The sequence below is a fragment of the Hipposideros armiger genome, unplaced genomic scaffold, assembly GCF_001890085.2.
Source record: "Hipposideros armiger isolate ML-2016 unplaced genomic scaffold, ASM189008v1 scaffold_18, whole genome shotgun sequence".
In the NCBI taxonomy this organism is placed as follows: Eukaryota; Metazoa; Chordata; class Mammalia; order Chiroptera; family Hipposideridae; genus Hipposideros; species Hipposideros armiger.
In genome coordinates this window covers 4,588,759-4,607,502 of record NW_017731368.1, presented here as the reverse complement: position 1 = coordinate 4,607,502, position 18,744 = coordinate 4,588,759, and the positions used below count along the sequence as shown (strand labels likewise).

The 18,744-nt window shown below is 49.5% G+C and overlaps 1 protein-coding gene across 2 annotated transcripts; it reads left to right on the top strand.

The window, feature by feature from the left end:
- Positions 1 to 538: 538 nt before the first annotated feature.
- Positions 539 to 18,641, top strand: EXOSC7 (exosome component 7). Of its 2 annotated transcripts, XM_019633846.1 has the most exons (7): positions 553 to 814; positions 1,115 to 1,209; positions 8,234 to 8,399; positions 12,743 to 12,813; positions 16,151 to 16,274; positions 17,517 to 17,672; positions 18,385 to 18,619. In XM_019633846.1, exons 1-7 carry the CDS (start codon positions 725 to 727, stop codon positions 18,487 to 18,489), a joined length of 807 nt encoding a protein of 268 aa, XP_019489391.1. In that variant the 5' UTR covers positions 553 to 724; the 3' UTR covers positions 18,490 to 18,619. The 2 variants fall into 2 exon arrangements, with proteins under 2 accessions (XP_019489399.1, XP_019489391.1); XM_019633854.1 differs by lacking the exon at positions 17,517 to 17,672 and having other exon boundaries at positions 539 to 814; positions 18,385 to 18,641.
- Positions 18,642 to 18,744: the final 103 nt, after the last annotated feature.

The window sequence follows — 18,744 nt, the reverse complement described above, 5'->3', positions numbered from 1 at the left end:
CGGGAAGAGCGCAATGATGGTGCCAACTTGGGCCAGTGAAGCAACGTCCTCCACAACTAGACTGAAGAACAAAAGGACAGAAACTTGTCTGTTCCCCTCCCCCCAATTCCCCAGCGCTGTTCCCATCCCCCAATTCCCCAGTAAAAATCTTTAAAACAAAAACAAAAAACAGATGGCCCTGCAGGCCTGGGTTTGTTGACCCTGTTCTAGAGAATGTGTGTTTTAGAAGATATCAGCTAGTTGTTTTTAGGTGTTCACAGAGTAGATCTTTTTGGGGTTGAGGGTCAGGGAGGATACAGCTGAGATAGTTGCGCCCTTTGGCTCTGACAACACATACTTCTTGGTGCAATTTCAGAGTTGCATATTTGGCAAGGGGCAGCCTATTTTGTCTCTTGTTGAGATCTTTTTTTGTTTTGTGTGCCTATTCTGTCTAGTGGAATGTAGTGAGGACTTTGCCTCCCAGGACAGACCTGGCATGGACACCTAGCTTTGCTCTCACTAGCTGTGGGACCTTGGACAAGTTGCTTAACTTCTCTGAGTCTCCATTTCCTCATATGTAAAATAGTAACATTGTAACATCCAGAAGTGTGGGTGGTTCTCTAAGAGAAAGAGAAGTGCTGTACGAGTTTCTAGGGGAGTGACAAGGAGTGATGGGCTAGGAGTCTGTTGTTAGCTTGGGATCGCAGCCTTAGGGCAGTGTTGTCGCACTTAGGAAGACCTGCGCATGGATGGCCGTGGCTGTGAGGACTATCGGTGTGTCGAAGTGGAAACCGAGGTGGTGTCCAACACCAGTGGGTCTGCCAGGGTCAAGCTGGTGAGTACTGTGGCCACAGCCAGTGCCCAGGGGGAGGAATGGGTAGGCCCTAGGGAACCCGCTGCGGGCCCTCCAAGCTTTTGGAGCAGATTGTTCCGGGGGGAAATCTAAGACCCAAGCCAAACTCTGGGAGAGGATCTGTCTAGCTCTGAAGGACCCCTCATCTCCAAGGGTCACTTTCCAGGTCCCAGCACTACTCTAAAGAAAGTCCCCCAGGGGTGTGTGTCTGGGAGAGGAGGGAGGTGTTTCGGTACCTGGCTGCCTGCCCTGTGTGAGTACCTGTTTTGCGTGTGTCTGCAGGGTCACACAGACATCTTGGTGGGCGTGAAAGCCGAAATGGGGACGCCGAAGCTGGAGAAACCAAATGAAGGTTACTTGGAGTTCTTTGTGGACTGGTCAGTACTATGCAGATGTTTTTAAAGAAAAGTAATTTAAAAGATAAAGATTGAAATGATTTAAAAGGTTCAGAGAATGAACCTCTGGTTTCCGGCCAAGCCCACTGTTATCTTGTATTTAATCATCCTTCATCCAGCCGGCAGGTATTTACTGAGTTCTTCCTGTGCCAGGCACTGGGGCATGTGGAAGGAGGTGCTGGGTCAAGTTCTGTCCTTGTCCTAATCACCTGGCCTTTGCCGGGCCTCATTTTCCCCGGCTGGAAAAGGGGGTGTCTGCCAGGCCGCCCAGCTCATGGTGGTTATGAGAGTGCAACAAGGTGACGGATGTTATGGTGCTTTGAAAAATATCAAACATAGATGATAAGAATCATCTAAAATGCCCTTTTCCCTTTCTGCTCTATCTTTGCAGTCAGCTTCTCATGACTTGCTTGGCAGAGCAAGGGCAAGAGCCAGCCAAGCAGCCCGACAGGCTGAGGGAGTGGCAGCTAGGCAGGCGCTGTGGGTGCTGGGAAAAGCCTAGATCAGCAGTGTCTGCAGCCAGCCAGCCTTGGGGCTGGCCTCCTGCTCTGGCCAGCTGTGTGACTGGCCTCAGGCTAGTTAGTCTCTCTATGCCTAAGTTTCTTTATCTAAAAAATGGGGATAATAATACTGTTGTCATGATGAGGAAATGAAATGATGATAGAGGGAGCACCTAGCACAGTGAATGGTTCCCAGAGGCCTTTCAGTAAATGTCATTTCTCTCCCTCTTGTCACCTCCCTCTTCTAGGGGTTGGGCTTTTTATTGGGTTGCTGGCCCAGTCTCGTCTCCCATCTATAATTTCACTTCTAGCCAGGTGGTGAAGCAGGCCTTCTAGAGGTGGGTAAGGCTCTCTGTGGCTCATGCTAGGTGCAGGTTTGTAATTTGATACTGTATTGGGGGTCCACAAGACCGCCACACATTGAGAGAATTGCTGGGCGGACTCACAAGATAGCATATGGTTGTACTCATGGCTAAGATTTATTACAGCAACAAAAATGCAGCAACATGTGTGCGATGATTCTGACCAATAAAACCCTTTAGAGACTCAGCACCCAAGATATTTTGGGGGGCTGGTCATGTAAGCACCCTCTGCATAGCACACACCAAAATCCCAGACTCCTAGAAGGAAAGCAAGTGTTGAGCGTACACCGTTTTTTTGCAGAGACAATCTAGGCACAGTGGATACAGTTGACTGTTGACTGGGAGCAGTCTGAGAGCCAGGCTCCCAGAGCCAGCTGAGAGCCAGCCTTGTAAGCAGGCCCTTGTACAGATAGCAGCCGGGGGGCTGCTGCGTCAGCCCTTTTCTCACAGATGCTAACCCACATTGTGTAGCAAGTTCTAGCCTTCCAGTCTTCACTTCCAAACTGTGTGTGTGAGACAGATGAGTTAAGAGCGGGTGAGTGACTCCTAGGGTCACACAGCTGGGTCTGTCCCACTGAGTCTTTGCTCTTTCTACTTCATGCAGCCTATGGAGGCCTGCTTTGGGGGATATTGTGCTTACTGGTCCCAGAATGTATCTGCATTCATCCTTTTGGCCAGTTTTACTTCTAGCCCATTCCTGCCCCAGCCCTGCCCCCCAGAGCAGTCTCCTCTCCTGGTTCTACTCAGCTGCTCTCACCAGTCTGGGTTGTGCAGTGGAATTGGCCCATTCTTGAAGCTACTGTGCATGGTGGTGACTTTGCCCAGGCTTCCAGCTTACCTCCTCCTTTGCTCTTAGAGGAAGAAAAATGCCTCCCCTGGCCTTGATCTCCCTAATTCAGTGCAGTAAACAGCACTGAATGTGTGAGGAACTATAAGTTGGTCTCCTTTTCTTCCTCTTTGTTATCTTCTACCTCTTCCCCTTAGACCAAAGACAGCCACCCAGGCACACCAGCGAGAGGGCGCTGGCCCTCAGTGCGTGGTGCAGTGGACACGTTTCACTGTCGCTTTGTGTCTGAACATGACTCCGGGTTTGCTTGCTGCTCTTGTGCCTTTCTTTCTAGTCCCTGCTTTAAAGGGAGGCTGGCTCTGGGGTGCCAGGAGCCTTTGAGCTGCCTCTTCCTAAGACCCGGCTTCTAGGAGTCAGCCTCTCTGTCTCCTGGCTGAGTGGCTGCCAGCTGGTCTCTTCCCCCCTTTGTAAGTCTCAGGAGAACCCCAACAGGCCTAGGAGCTCCAGTTCCCAGGGAGTTCTCCTGAGTCGCTTTCTCAAAATGGATAGTCTCATGGTGGCACACTGTAGTGTCTTTAAGTGGCTCAGTTAGTGTGATCAGCCCAGAGGGAGAACTACCATGAGAGATTCGCAGAACCCCATTTTCCTGCGGAGAAGGGAGAGATTACCAGGCACCACTGGCTGCCACCTTTCCCAGAACCTCATTTGAGTCTGCAGGGAGCATCTAAATTACACAGACAAACCCCTTTATTCCAATCCAGCGACTAGGAATGGCTTCTGGGCACCTGTGGGTGGACATGCCCAGCAATAAGGGTGCTGCCCCTCTTCCCCAGGCCCCGGGTGTGGGGCCTCTGCTGGAGCGCTCAAGGCACTCGCCCATCCGCAGGCTGAAACAGAGTTCTTCCCCAGCGGGAGGAAAGTAATTGGGAGGGGAGGGGGGTTCCCTCCTGCCAGTCTGATGAGCCCAGCTTGACTTAACTATTTATCAGCCACTTCCAGGTTTTAATTATTTAATTCCCAGAGCTAGAGAGGGCTCAGAAAATGAACTGCTTTTCTGCTAACTCATTCTACTTCGGTTTGTCTACTTGGAATAATACATGGAGCCAGAGGTGGTAGACACTGCCTCCCACCCCCAGTTTTCCCTGTGTCTTGGGAACGATGCCCTTTGGAAATGGTGCCCTGTTGCACCCATACCCCCCATACCAGTGGAGAAGTAAAGACTTGGGGTTCCTGAGCTCTGCTCCAGGGATGCCTGGCAGCGCTTTCACTAAACTGGGAGCAAACTCGGACCTTCTGACTCCTGTCTCATTTCTTTAGTTTGATAGTTTTTGCCTGAGAAAAGGCCATTTTAAACACGAACTTTGAAACCTGAGGAAAGATGCTTTCCATCTGAAGCCCAGAGGAAGGTTAAGAATTGAATGAGCTGGTGTGTCACTGTGGGTTACCACTAGGTGGCAGCCCATCAAATCGCTTCTCAGCTGGCTGACCACCATGTTGATGGGCTTAGGAACTGTGGTTTGGCTTTGATTTTTAACTGGGCAAGTGGGGAGCACGTTTCATTCATAGGCATTTCTGTATGCCCAACACGTGTTGCTTCCTTCTGGGACCTTAACTACTTTTCAATGTGATCCCTTGTGTTTTTCACTAATATTGAACCATAAGCTTTTAGCCCTGAATTGGTGGGTGGAGCCACTTGGTCTCTGTTCCTACCTGCTTAGTGCTGCTTGAAGGGCCCACTGTTCTTGGCTGAAGGGCCGGGGGTGGGGGCAAAGCCGAGAGGCCACCTGCAGAAGCCATTTGAGGCTAGCTGTACTCTGAAAGTCTTCAGAGTTGATGAGATAACTCTCCCAGAAACTTCAAACAAGGGCTTAGTGACAGAATGTTCAGAATGTGCTACTGTCCCCATACCCATGTATGGGGACACTTCTTGCAGGCTCAGGCATGAGCACGTGAGCACACAGAGGAATAGGAGGAATTGAGACCTGCCTGGGGCTGGATGACTACTGAGGACCAAGGCCCCGGGTCAGGCACCCACTGAATCACTCTTGCTGCCATGGGCCTGGCCTGACCTGCCTGTAAGACTCCACGGATTCGCAACCTAGATTGATAGTGAGGGAAACAACAATGGGCCTAGTGTCTGAAGTCCCACTGCAGGTAGACATGGCCTTGACCTCCGCGTACCCCAGTTAAACCAGAGAGAGGTGTGCCAAGCAGGAGGAGTGAAGTGGGGGTGATGAGTCAAGAGGGGTGGAGCACTGGGAGGGACATAGTTCCCAGGATTTTTATTAGTTTATCCAGCTCAGTAAGCGATTTCTCAACAGCCCTGGAAGAGGGGTGGGGTCATACGTTATGAAGGATTTGAATTGGTTTGTGTAACAGTGAAACCAGAAAAGCACTTGGTTTTATGCTGAAAAACCAAGTGTGTCCTCACCTACCTAAAGCATATGTCGTGAAGCCTGTGACCAGTGGGCTAGGATTACCAACCTGCGTTCTCTCTCTCTTTTTAAACTTTATACCTAATAGAGAAGCTTTTTATTTAGGACTCCCTTGCTCTGCAGTTCTTAACTCTAACATTTGTAAACTAGTAACAAGCCCCAGGGCCAGAGCACCCATTCATTATTTTGAGGCATGAGACAGGCCCAAGGAACACTAACCTGACTGGGGGCAGGCTACAAGCCAAGCGAGCCAGATTACACATTCAGGGAGCGGCCAGCGAAGCCTAGCAGATAGGGCCGGGCTGCCCCGGGTAGACTCTTTCTGTGACTCAGTCACGTCTCCAAGATGGGGCCAATAATACTGCCTTCCTTGGAGGGTTGTGAGAATTAAATGAGTTAATACAGCTAAAGTGCTCGGAGTGGGGTCTGGCATATGGTACACATTCCAAAAACTTGTTAAAGCTTCTCTCATAAAATGTGAGACTTGGACCATCTGAGGTCTCACAGTGTCATCCTGAAGGCCACATCCCATCTGCGAGATTTTTGTTTCAGTCATGGAGGTGTTTTTAAAGGCGAATTAAAATGCCTTTAGACAAGGCTGGAAAGTTTTCCACAGTCACCATCTCTCCCTGTAATTACATATGGCCCTTTGTTTAGACAATTGGAGTTCCCTGGCTGGCCCCTGCAGGCATTTGGTTTTTTTGTCCTCTGGAAATGGCCACTAAGGCTATTTCCAGGTCTACATTTCTGCCCAACACTATCAGAAAGGGTTCTTGTGCTATGAGCGCCCCTAGAATTGAGGTGGAACCCTGATTTTTCTATTTCAGCCCTTCTCTTCCTCCTTCGGCAGAGTACACGGGCTCTGGCTTTTCTCATATTGCTCCAAGTACTGTCCCCCAACCCCCCCCCCAACAGCTGGCTGCTTTCCAGCCTCCTCCCCAGAGCTGCTGCCCCGCCAGGGCACCATCCACACTCAAGAGCTTTCTGTGGCCTCATCTGCCTCTAAACCTTGGTCTCTGCCTCGTTACCAGCTGTGCCGAAAGAATGACATGTTTAAAAAAGAAAATAATCTTTTAAAATGGGAAAAAATTTTCACTTTAAATTAGCCCAGGGTCCAAAAAAGCCGATGGGGCGTGGTTTTGTAGGTAGATGAATTTAGCCGGTTGGACCTGGGAAGTTCTGTAAACCATCCCATAGGGCTGTGGAAGAGTTAATGCGTCATGCCCGGTAATTAGTCACGCCCAAGAGGATATGACCCACTATAATTAGAAAAGGTAAACACATTAAGCATAAGCATCTCTGACTGGATTTATCTACATAGAGATCTGCATAGATGTGTTTTTAAACACTTAAAATATAGAGCTTAATATTGATTGCTTAGGGTTTAAATTAGGAACAGGTTGTGTTTTGCTGGTTGTGCAAAATAAGCTTGGTCCCTGGTGACTTGATTATTTCACCATAAATGAGCTTTTTTTCATGGCCCAGTGCCTGAGACGGGCAGAGGCAGGGAGGGCCCGGCCACGTTGCTATGGCAATAATGAAGTTTCTCCTGGGGATTTTAAATTGGGGTTCTGCTGGCTTGTAGTGGTAAGGTTACAAAGTTATTATGCAACAATACGCTCTTGAGTGTTTTAGGAGTCATTCTTATATCTATATTAGAATGAACTAGACAGAAGGGACATTAAAGTGTATTAGGTGAGATTTCCTCTAGCATGACACAAATAGGGTGGGCACAGCCTTGAGGCTTCGCGCAGATTTTGCTCTGCCTGGATCCCACCTGCCCCTTGCTCCCCACCCTATCTGCCTGTTGCCTGACCAACTTCTGCTCACCTTCAGGTTCGAGGTCTCCTCTAACCCTCAGCACTGACTGAGATCCTCCCTGACCCCCCACTCCTGCTGTGCTGACTTAGGGTCTGCATCTGCTTTGCATGGTCTCTGGGTCTCCAGGGCCCAGCATGGGGTGGGGAACCTTATGGGTGAGAGGATGGACAGATGAGCTGGGGAACAGACAGCTTCACTATGTGATTTTGTAGAGACCCTGCTGAAACAATTGGTTTCTTGCCTTTCTGGGCCTTAGTCATTACAGTAAAATGATTCCTGGAATGTTTACTTATCTCACAGATGTATTAAGGGTTTGTTTTTGTTAAGCCAAACCCTCAAAAATGTCCTGTTAAACACTTGAGTAGCACTTAGAGTGGCAAATGTTGATGCCTCTTTATTCTTTGTTGAGTTAATTGGGCATGAGATTCAACAGGCCAAAATGGAAAAGGTTTTCTCTTGAAAAATAGCAGATAAAGGGATAACCTGATATTAATCAGCCAGCAGTCTGTCTCTCGTGTTCCATTTCCCTGCTTTTCAGTACAGTGATAATCTAGAGGATGACATAGCTCTGGCATACTATCATACATGTCTTCTAGATCATTCCAGCAAGGGTATTGTGCTTAACATTGTGGCTTTTCTTTTGAGGATATCATCATGTATTTGAAAGTTGTGAAAGCTAGGGATGGTGTATGTAATGTAACTGCTCTGTAAGCCAGACTGTTTGATTGTCTGGGCTTCCTGGCTTCCTGGGCCTGCCAGAGAAGAGTATTTCTTATCCTCTCCAGATAAGACAGTGAATTATTACTGGCCTGAGTTTACTTTACCATTGCTGTCTTGTACTTTGTATAAAGATGGCTTCTGCCACGAGTCAGGGAAGACTCCCATCACACACACTGACAAACCTAGGGCTGGTGCAGGTCAGGCGCGTTCTGTGTGCCTGGAGGCTGGAGAAGTAACTGCCGCCATCCTTTCCTCATTTCAGTGGCTTTCCCCGTAGAGCTGGCTCTTCCAGCATCCCACAGGGCAGCTAGAATAAAGCCTTGCGCCCGTGCTCTTTGCATTGAGAAGACTCACCAGCTTTTCTGTCATCCTTCTGTGTAGTTCAGCCAATGCTACCCCTGAATTTGAAGGTCGAGGAGGCGATGACCTTGGCACAGAGATCGCTAACACCCTCTCCCGGATATTCAACAACAAGAGCAGCGTGGACCTGCAGGCCCTGTGCATCAGTCCTCGCGAGCACTGCTGGGTGCTCTATGTGGACGTGCTGGTAAGTCTCACACGGCTGTGCCAGCCGCCCTCTGCCTTCGCTGGAGACCACCTGGCCTGCCTTCCTCCCAGTGCTTTTTCCCTCAGGTGGGTGCTTTCAACTTCCAGGGTTGGGAAAAGATTGGTCTTCTGCGATGGTTCTTTTTATTAAATACAACGTGTGTGTGGTAGCATATGTGTAATCCCCCACCCTCCAGTAAAGTTCTAGTCAGAGCATGGTAGCACCTAAAATTATTCACAGAGGTTGTCAGGGAAGGAAAAAACAAGAGATGCTCTCTGGATGGTGCCAGACAGAGTTGTGGGCAGAATCTAGACAAATGGGCATATTTTTCTATGTGGAATGATAATGAATTCTTTACATGCATTTTCATTTAACCCTTACAAATGTTTTGCAAGTGGACACTTGTTTTCCCCATGAACAAATAAGGCAACTAATGCAGAGAGGTCAAGGAACTGGCCCAAGAGGTCTCAGCTTGATAGACACATTTACTTGAAACCTATTACAGTCAGACTATCCACTCATTTCTGGTATTGTTTTTTATCCCACTTGGGTTATTTTATGAGAGTGGGAATTTAACTGCATGGAAACGTCACTCTTCTTATTCTTCATAATTCTTTAATGGCTTTGGTGTTTGCCCAAGACTGTCACACTGACATTGCATAGGTGACCTTGGATGGGGAGGTCGGTCACAAGGCTGTCTTGTGCTGGGCCCCGGGAGTGGTGATGAGGACCAGGACATGGTCTGTGGCTTTAGCGTGGGAAGAAAAGGGACTGTGGAGTTGTCTCCGCACCTGGCAGCTGGCTGTGTGTGGTGCCCGAGACGCTGAGCCTGGGTGTCCGAGAACAGCAAGGGGAGACCCAGGAAGAGCAGGTTTTCTGTGAGGAGACATGCTTTCTTCTTGGTAGGCTGTACTCCCTAGCAGTAGGTTTGGGGGGGTTGCCTTATGAAAGGGTTCCTGGACACAATTCTAATGTGCGCATGTGGGGTTTCCCTCACATCAGCAAACAATTCTTGGACAGCAGCGGGTGTCTGAGAATTCCACTCAGTTCTGACACCATCTACGGGAGGCAGCATCAGACCCCACAGGTTGAGGGTTCAGTCCACACGACTGTCCCCCACCCCCAGGCTGTCACCTGTGCTTCTGACCTACTGGCTGCAGGTCAGCGGTTCCATGACCTCCTCCTAGAGTTCGATTAATTTGCTAGAGCGGCTCACAGAACTCAGAAACATTTTACTTGCTAGATCACCAGTTTATATAAAAGGATATAACTCAGGAAGAGCCAGATGGAAGAATGTGTAGGGTGAGGTACGTGGGAAGGGGCGTGGAGCTCCCACGCTCAGAGCAGGCCACCCGCCCCGCACCCCCACGTGTTCACCAGCCCAGAAGCTCTCTAAACCCTGTCCTTTTGGGTGTTTATGGAGGCTTCGTTACAAAGTGTGATGGATTAAATCATTGGCCATTGGCGGTTGATTCAACCTCCAGCCCCTGTCCCCTCCCAGAGGTCAGGCAGTGGGCTGAAAGTTCCAACCCTCTAATCATGATTGGTTCTCCTGGCAGGCGGCCCCTGTCCTTAGGTGGGGTCCAGAAGTCACCTTGTTAACAGAGCAAAAGACACCGTTATCACTCCTTCTCACTTTCCTCACTTAGGAAATTCCAGGGGTTTTAGGAGCTCTGTACCAGAAACAGGTCCAAGACCAAATACACATTTCTTATTATGAACCACAGTATTACACTTTGTGAAAAGAAACCCCTCATCCCCAGAAGGCTAACAAAATAAGTTGTGCTGTTCCCCTAAAAGAAGCACTCTAGGATTTGTGCATCTGGCAGGAAGGTGTGTTTGTGACCAAGCCTGTCTTTCCCTTGTACTGCACCTGCCCCACCTCTGTTACAAGGAGGGACTATCCCTGGAGAGGGTGGGCACCTCCGACCTTCTCTGGGACCCTGGACCATGCTCTGCAGCACTGGACACCCTGCATCTCCCGTTCTCTTCCCAGCTCATCTGGGCTTATTCTGACAGCCCAGTCGGGTTGCTTTGGGCCTCCATATCCCTCTCTCTCCCCTCTGATTCTTAGCTGTAAACATAGTGATGTTTAGCAGAAAGATTCTTGCTAGGCTGGGCCTGCCTGGCAGCAGAGAGAAAGGTAGTCTCTGAGCACCTGTTATGTGCTGAGAATGCTGATGACGTGATCTCATGTGAACCTCACAGCCGCCCTAGGGAGAAGTCTGACTGCCTTACTGAGGGGGAAACTGAAGCTCAGAGGACAGCGAACGGCAGAGGAGAGTCAGACCCCCACTGCCCGAGTTGGTGCGTCGTGAGGGGCCTGGGCAGGCAGACCTGAGGCCCGGCCTGGGCTCATCCTTTGCGCCCTGTGGAGGACGGCAGGCTGATGGGGGGTCCCCAGCAAACAAGCTGGCATGTTAAAAATCAAAGTTGGTGTTGGCCTTCGTGGAACATAGTGCAGGAGAGTAGAAGGAGTGCTGGGACGGGAGTCAGGCCGCTGTGCTGCGAGTGCCTGTACCCTCACCTGTCAAGGAAGCGTTGGGTGAAGTGCTCTCCAGGGTCTTCTCCAGCTTGGCGGCCCCTCGACTGCTAGGACAGACATCAACTTTCATCTAGCACTTTCTTTGCATAAAGCAGAGATAGCAGAGTATAAAACGGTGGTCATCAGCCCTGGTGATCACCAGTCTCGCCTAGAGACTGGAGTAAAATGCACACCCCGGGCCTCACCCTGCATTTTTAGTAAGCTCCTCGGTGATTCTGAAGCACAGCCGGGGTCAGGAACCTCGGCTCCCAACCATGAGGATGGGGAGCGTGCAGCACGCGTCCTCAGTCTGTGAGGACGACTGGAAAATGAACGAGCAGCTCAGTGTTTCTGTAAAACACCAACCAGTGCCTACCATGTGCTGGACACACTTCTGAGAGCCTCACAAATAGTCGTGTCAACCTTTATAACAACTCCGGTTTCCCCTCCACGAGACACAGGTTTAGTGCCACTCAGTGTCACTCAGCGAACTGGCGAGGATGACTGAGAGGCAGACGTCTGACCCAGGAGCTGTGCCGCAGTCAAATCCGAACCCATTAGGGAAGAGTGAGCTGCAGTCGCCAAGCCAGGTGGACATATGGCTGGAGGGTCATGTTTTAATAAGCAGTAATTATACGGGGCTATGGGAAAGATGGCTGGTGTCTGCATGTGAGGTTTGCTCGGAAAGCGTAAAGGTGGGAATTGGAGATTTGCACTGGGTATGCGTGAGACGGGCCAGGTGTAATTGTGGACTCTTAGCTGAGTTCGGAAGCCCATGCTTAGGGCCTGCCTGTCTTCCGTAAGTAGTCACTGGGCTCCTTTTCCATGGCAGTGCTTGTGCTGGACACTGAGGATAAAGCAATGAGCGAACCCGACAGGGTCCAGCCCTCAGCAGTTCACAGTTCAGATGAAGAGGAGACAGCCTCCGAGCAAAAACACGGAAACATACGACTTGGCTTTCGGCGTAGGACTTCCTCTTCCTTCTTCCTTGGTGGAGCCCAGTTGGCTTTATTCCATAAACTCAAGCCAAAGCTTCCCTAAAATGACAGGCGCCTGTGTCACCTTTCACTTAATAACGTGCTCTAACCTTCCCTGCTGAGTGAGCACACAGAAGTGCAGGCAGCACTTTTGCTCTTGGGCAAAAGCTTGTATGAAGGACCTGAGCTGTTATTACACTTAATGTAGAACATGGTAATGACGTGCGGCAGGTAATCACCGTGAACCTGGTAGCAGCTGCAGCGTCAGTGGCCACCGTTTTTTACCTGTTTGGAGGCCGGGCCTATGCTGGCAAAGCTGAGAGGAATGCTTGCAGTGCAGCTGGGAGCTATCTGGGGCAAAATCAAGGTGATGGCGTCCTTCAGTGCAGGCCTGGCTGGCTGCGGGGCCTGTAGAGGACATCCGCTGCAGGCCGCAGCCTCTGCGTGGTGGTGCCACCGCCAGGGCCAAGTGTGACCTCGCACAGGCGGCTCATGAGAGCGCGGCCAGGACAGGGCCATGAACATGCTGTGACGGTGAGCCAGGAGAGCAGCCACGCGTTCTTATCTTTGTTTTATAAACACCTGGTCAGCATTTCTTAGGAACCAGTGTTTTGTTTTGTTTTTTTAAGCTGAGCCATCCTGCTACCTGTTGGCAGCTCAGCGGCTGCTCAACTCGGGCTGGACTCGAGCCGCTGTTGCTCAGAGCTCAAACTCTTGAGCGAGCTCTTAACCAACTGAGTCACTCGGCCGGCACTCGGAACCAGTGTTTTTTAATTGGGGTAATACTTAAGTAAGACATGACGCTTGCTTTTTCTTTCCTTCTCACTCCCTTTCTCCCTTAGCTGCTGGAATGTGGTGGAAATTTGTTTGATGCCATCTCCATTGCTGTGAAGGCTGCTCTCTTCAGTACAAGGTAAGTCTCCCTGGAACAATCCAGGGGGCCTGGGGAGAACCCGAGCAGACATTTGTGATGGAACATTGAGGGAATTTCTACTGAAGCTCATAGGCGAAGATAACAAGGGAGTTTAGCACTGAAAATGGCGGTATTTAACGGCAAGCTGTAGAAGACAGAGCTATCCCAAGTTAAAACTAAATATATGCATATATTCCTGTATTTATTTTTTGTATTGTTATTTTCATAAGTAAACATAGACCATGTAGAAAAATATTAGAAAACTACAGAGTAGCAAGAAGAGTAGAAACCAATTACAGGCCAACTGTCCAAATCCTGTTACCGGATAAAGCTCTGTGGGGGCAGGGGTTTTCCTATTTTGCACTCTGTTGTACTCCCAGCACCATGGACAGTACCTGGCACATAGTAGGCGCTCACAAAGTTCCTGACTGGACGTGTGAATGTTCTAAAAGCAACCTGCCCTTTGCTTTACGTCAATAGCAGGAAATGCTTGTACCGCTGTGGTTCAGCTTCCCAGACGGGCTATGTAGCAAGGGACACGGCACTAAGCATTTTTAGAGTTGACATTTCCTCTGACTGTTAGATTCTATAGACTTTTCCCCGCTCTGTGCACCAGGTTCTCTAAGGAATGTTTGCAGCATTCGAAAACAAACTTGGGTGGGGTGTTCATTCCACGAGAGCGCTTACATTATGGTACTGGGGATCCTGGGACATTAGAAAATGAGGGGTGGACGCTTCTTGGATGTAGCCTGAGGATTCAGTGGGTAAGTGAGCAGAGATATTCGAGGCACGTTCAGCACAGCTTTGTAGTGGTGACTACAAATTGCAAACAACCTGGTGTGCCAAGTAGGGGACTGACAGCCACACGGCAGCATATGTAGAGGTTTGTTAATGTGGAAAACCAGCCACTGAAGACAGTCCTCACATCCTGTTTTTTGTTTGTTTTGTTGTATTTTATTTTTGGCAAGTCTTATATTGAATATATCTGGAAGCGCGTATATCACATGATGGTCATTGTGACTATTTTTCCAGTGCTTGTATTCTGAGCAGTTTAACGTTTATCATTTATCTGTATTTTAGAGTTCTTCTATGGTGAACTTAGACTACCTCTGTAATTTAAAACAAAAACAAAGTCAAATAAATTTAGGTCAGAAATGACAAGATGCAGTATTTGCTGATAATGAAGACCGTGGAATCCCCAGCCCTGGCTGTGCCACTGCACTCTTGGCTGAGACAGTCGACGGGTGGCCCTGGCACTCGTGCCCACTGTGGGGGCTCGAGCAGCAGGTGCCAGCAGCAGCAGCCTGGGCTTGGGCTCTACTGGAGAAGAAAGGAAGTTGCCATCTGTTGTACCTCAGGCCTGCCTGCCAGCTGGTTTCCATGGGCACCAGGGCAAAAAGAGAGAGTGGAACCAGATGAAGCTGTTTAGCTGTGGGGAGCTATTGGGCCAACTATGCAGCAGGATGGTAAAACCTAGCTTCTCGGGTTGGGGGGACACCTGTCATGGGCATAGCCATTCTCATCCCCAGAATAAGAGCAGGCAGCAAGGGATGGTGACTGTGAAGCATTGGGCCCCCCTGGAATGTGGAGAGACCTGTTGTACAGTCAGGCCCCTTTAGAAGGACAGAGGCCATTCTCTAGCAGGTATTCCCCAGGCCTTCTACCGAACCATGTTGTGGCCAAAGGGTTGGGAAAGGGTGAGCGTGTGTGTGTGTGTGTCTACGCTTATTTTTTAACATACCAAAATTCAAACATGATTTGTCCAAATAGGATATTACTTAGTACTTACACCCTGGGGACTTCAGCCAGGGCAGACCCTAGCAGGACTCCTTGGTCCCTGTGGCCGTTTTCTGGCTGGAACTCATCGGCTCTGGATGTTGGCTTGTGTAGGGATGGCCGGCAGGGCTCGATCATGGGAGGCTTGTTAGAGGAACAGGGAGAAGCACTGCCACGACGTCTGTACTCACCACCTCCTCCTTCCTGGCTCCCCCACCCCAGGCTGGAGTGAATTGACTATTTTTCCAGCACTCAGCTCAAGAAACAGAAAAACGACAGCCCCCAAAGCCCTCCCACCCTGTACCCCATGCAGTCACTATACCCACTGAGGATAACCACTGTCCTAAAACAGATCGGTTTGGTACCGTTATAAGTGGGTTTGCAGTGTCTTCTCTCTCGTGTCCGCCTCATTCACTGAACATTAGGTCCAGACAGCCGCCTGGCGGCTTAGAGTCACAGCTCGCTGCTTGCTGTATGCTGTTCCGTTGTGGGAATGTGCCTCTGTTTGTTTATCCAGCCGACTGTTGATGCACAGCATCTGGGCAGTTTCCAGTAGGGACTGCCGCACGGACATCAGCGACGGACGTCAGCATTTCTGTACATGTCTTTTGACGCACATATTTATTTACCCGTCTCTTGGATGGGGTGGAAGTTTTGGGTCACAGGGTATGGCTGTGTTTAGTTTTAGTAGATACCACTGTAAAACAGTTTTTCAAAGTGCTTCTATCAAGTGAGACTCTCCCCAGCAGTGTATAATTAGAGCTCTGGGTTGCTCCTGTCTTGGCCAACCCTTGGCTTTTTAATATTAGCCACTCTGGTGAGTGTGCCTTGGTATTACATGGTAGTTTTAATTTTCGTTTCCCTGGTGAATATTTAAGTTGAGAACCTTTCTGTGGTTCATTGGCCACATGAATAGCCTCTTTTATGAAGTCCCTGTTCAAGTCTTTTGCCTATTTTTCTATTGGGTTGTCTGTCTTTCTCTTATGTTTAGTAGGAATTCTTTGTGTAATATATCAGTTTATACACACACACCCGCGCACACACACACACACACACACATGCATGCACACATTTGCAAATATTTTTTCCACTCTGGATTACCTTTAAGTTTCTAATGATGTCTTTTGATGAACAAATACATAATCTTAATACACATTGTGTGTGTGTGTGTTTCAATTACAATATAATTGAATCTATTTTTTCCCTTTATAGTAAGCACTTTGTGTCCTATTCATGAAATCTTTGTCTAATCTCATGAAGATGTTCTTAGTTTTTCTTCTAAAAGTTTTATCGTTTTATCTTTCACCTTTACGTCTGCAGTCTAGTTTTGTTCATGGTGTGAGGTAGGGCTCAAGATGCACTTTGCATATCGGATTGACCAGGCACCATTTTTTAAAAGCCCTCCTTTCCTCACTGCCCTGCAGTGTCACCTGTGTGCTCCCGACAGGAATGATGGGGAGTACGGGCATGGCGTGACTTCACGTTGTGAGACACAGGGATTCTATCTCAAGAAAAAGAAATGACCTTTCAGAAAGTAATGTAACTGTGCTTCTGCTTCCAGGATACCAAGAGTTCGTGTTCTGGAGGATGAAGAAGGGTCGAAGGACATTGAGCTGTCCGATGACCCTTATGACTGCATCCGGCTAAGTGTGGAGAATGTCCCCTGCATCGTCACCCTGTGCAAGGTATGCACTTGTGTCTGATGGGTTTTGTCTTCCCTGTGGGTCTCCTTCAACCCCACTCTGTTAAGGAGACTTACTAAGTTGAAAAGTTATAGTTTCACAAACCATATAGAAGTAGCTTTAACACAAATCCAATAGTTTGATTATATTAGAAACCACTGCCCTGAGCAGCTCTTTTCTTTTCTTCTTTTTTTAAAAAATTTAACTGGGCATCCCGTGTTTTTATTTGCTAAATCTGGCAACCCTAGCTTGGGGGTACCCGGCAAAATCAGAGCAGGTTCCTGCTGTTATGTCCTCTGTCTTTGGTTTTAGCTTTATCTTTCTGAGCAGTCATTAACAGTCTCTTTCCTTTGTTCTGAATGGAAGACACAGAGGCATCTCAGGCGCACATGAGCGGGTTCATAGTCATAGTCACCCGAGTTTGTTAGCTCCTTCTACATACTGGCTGTTTCACCGAAACCCTGTAGGTGTATCTCCTCTGACTCCCTCGGCTCTATGGGTCTTGGCTGGTTGTGTAATAATAGGGTGACTGAAAGGCAAACCCTGTCCCTCTATGGGCTCCAGTGTCCACATGTTGAAATGAGGGGCTGGAGCGGCTCCTGGGTATGTAATAGGTCAAGTGTGGTTCTCACGTTCGCTCCAGGCCTGTGCAGCCTGACGTCTGGCTGCTGAGGCTCATGTGTAACCGGTATTGCCCCAGCTGTGCAAAGAGCCCCGTACGGGCCGAGATTGTTGTTGACTCCACGCAGGATTCATTATATAAAGATAAGACTGAAAGGGTCATGTTTAATTCCCCCAAAATCACTTCATAAACCCAGGGTATGGTGAAGTGTTGCACTGACCAAAGCCACCTGCACTGGACTCCTTGTTGGGCATGTCCCTTAGCATGGACCTTCTTGATTTCATCTTCGTCATCAGTGAAACATCCCAGTGGCCTCGTGTGAATTTCCACCTGTGCCCCTCTGTTGGAGACCCTTGGTGGCCTCTGACTTGGTGCTTTCCGAATTATAGTTCTCAGTCCCCCACCCCGTAGTTCCCTCTCATGCTTCTGTTACACGGCTCTCACGGTGCCCTGTAATAGAAGGAACATTGCTTCCAGTACTTTCCACGTGAGCAGAATGTAAAATCTCGGTCCTGAGTGGGCAGTGCAGGCTCCTTGCTGGCACAGATGTCCCTCCAGGAGGCCGTCAGGATGGGGTCCGGGGAGTGCGTTGCCCACCGTGTGCTCTGCGGCTCTCACTGCAGATCGGCTACCGGCACGTGGTGGACGCCAGTCTGCAGGAGGAGGCCTGCTCCTTGGCCAGCCTGCTGGTGTCCGTGACCAGCAAGGGAGTCGTGACTTGCATGAGGAAAGTGGGGAAGGGCAGCCTGGACCCAGAGAGCATCTTTGAGATGATGGAGGTGAGGTCTGGTTCTGAGGCAGGTGCAGGGGCCTGGCTGGGAGTGCCTGCGGCTCCCTGCCCACCTTGTCACACCATCGGAATTCTCCCTGTTTACACCCTTAACCCCAGACGTGGAGCTTGGAGAACAGCTGGTGTGCGCAGAGGTCTGCTGACAGCCAAGGGTGGATGGGGGGGGGGGTGTCTGACTGGGAGGTAAGGAACCTGCCAGTAGCAGTTGCTCGTCTTCTCCCTCTCTGATCCCAATTGCCCACATTTCTAAATGAGAGTGTTGGACTGATAATGCAGAGTCATTTGTAACTCCCAAGTCCCAAGCTTCTGTGATTTGATTAGGGAGTTGAATTCCTGGCTGATGGCTTCCTGTCCCTGGAGGAAGCGAGCGAAGGTGGAGCCAGGGGCTTGAAGGATGACAGTCTGCCATGCGCCGTGGGCCTAGAATTGTTTAAATGGAAATTAGTGGGAATGGCTGGGGCGGTCTTTGCTGCTCGCTGCTGGGGGTCCAAGTCGTTTTCCTTTCTTTTTAGCATGGAGGTTTTTCCTGAATGTAACTGTTACGTTGTTGGGATTTGTGGGGGTTTTCGTATAGATTTGTTTAATCGTGGAGCAGATGGACTGTGTGTAGTGTTGGAATGGCCAGCTGGCAGAAAGGGAAGCTTGTCCTGGCCAGCGGGGCCCTCACGCATGCTCTCTCCCACCCCTTCCCCATCCTGCAGACCAGCAAGCGAGTGGGCAAGGTGCTGCACAGCTCCCTGCAGACTGTCCTGCACAAGGAAGAGAGCCTGGGGCCCAAGAGGCAGAAAGTCGGGTTCCTGGGGTGATGCGCACATCACCCAACGGCGGGGCTTGTGTCACACTTTTCCTTTTAAGCCAAAGTTTGTATTTATTTTTCTTAAGTGTTATGGATTTAAGGTAGCATTTGTACGTGTAAAATTAAACTCTATTTTCTGGCCTGGTTTGGTGTGCCTAGAGTTCTTCAGCTGCAAGCCAAGATGCCATTCGTGGCCCCTGGGAGAGGCTGGCCTTATCGCCTCAGGTCCAGACATCTGCTTCAAGGCGGGGGGTGGGGAGGGTGG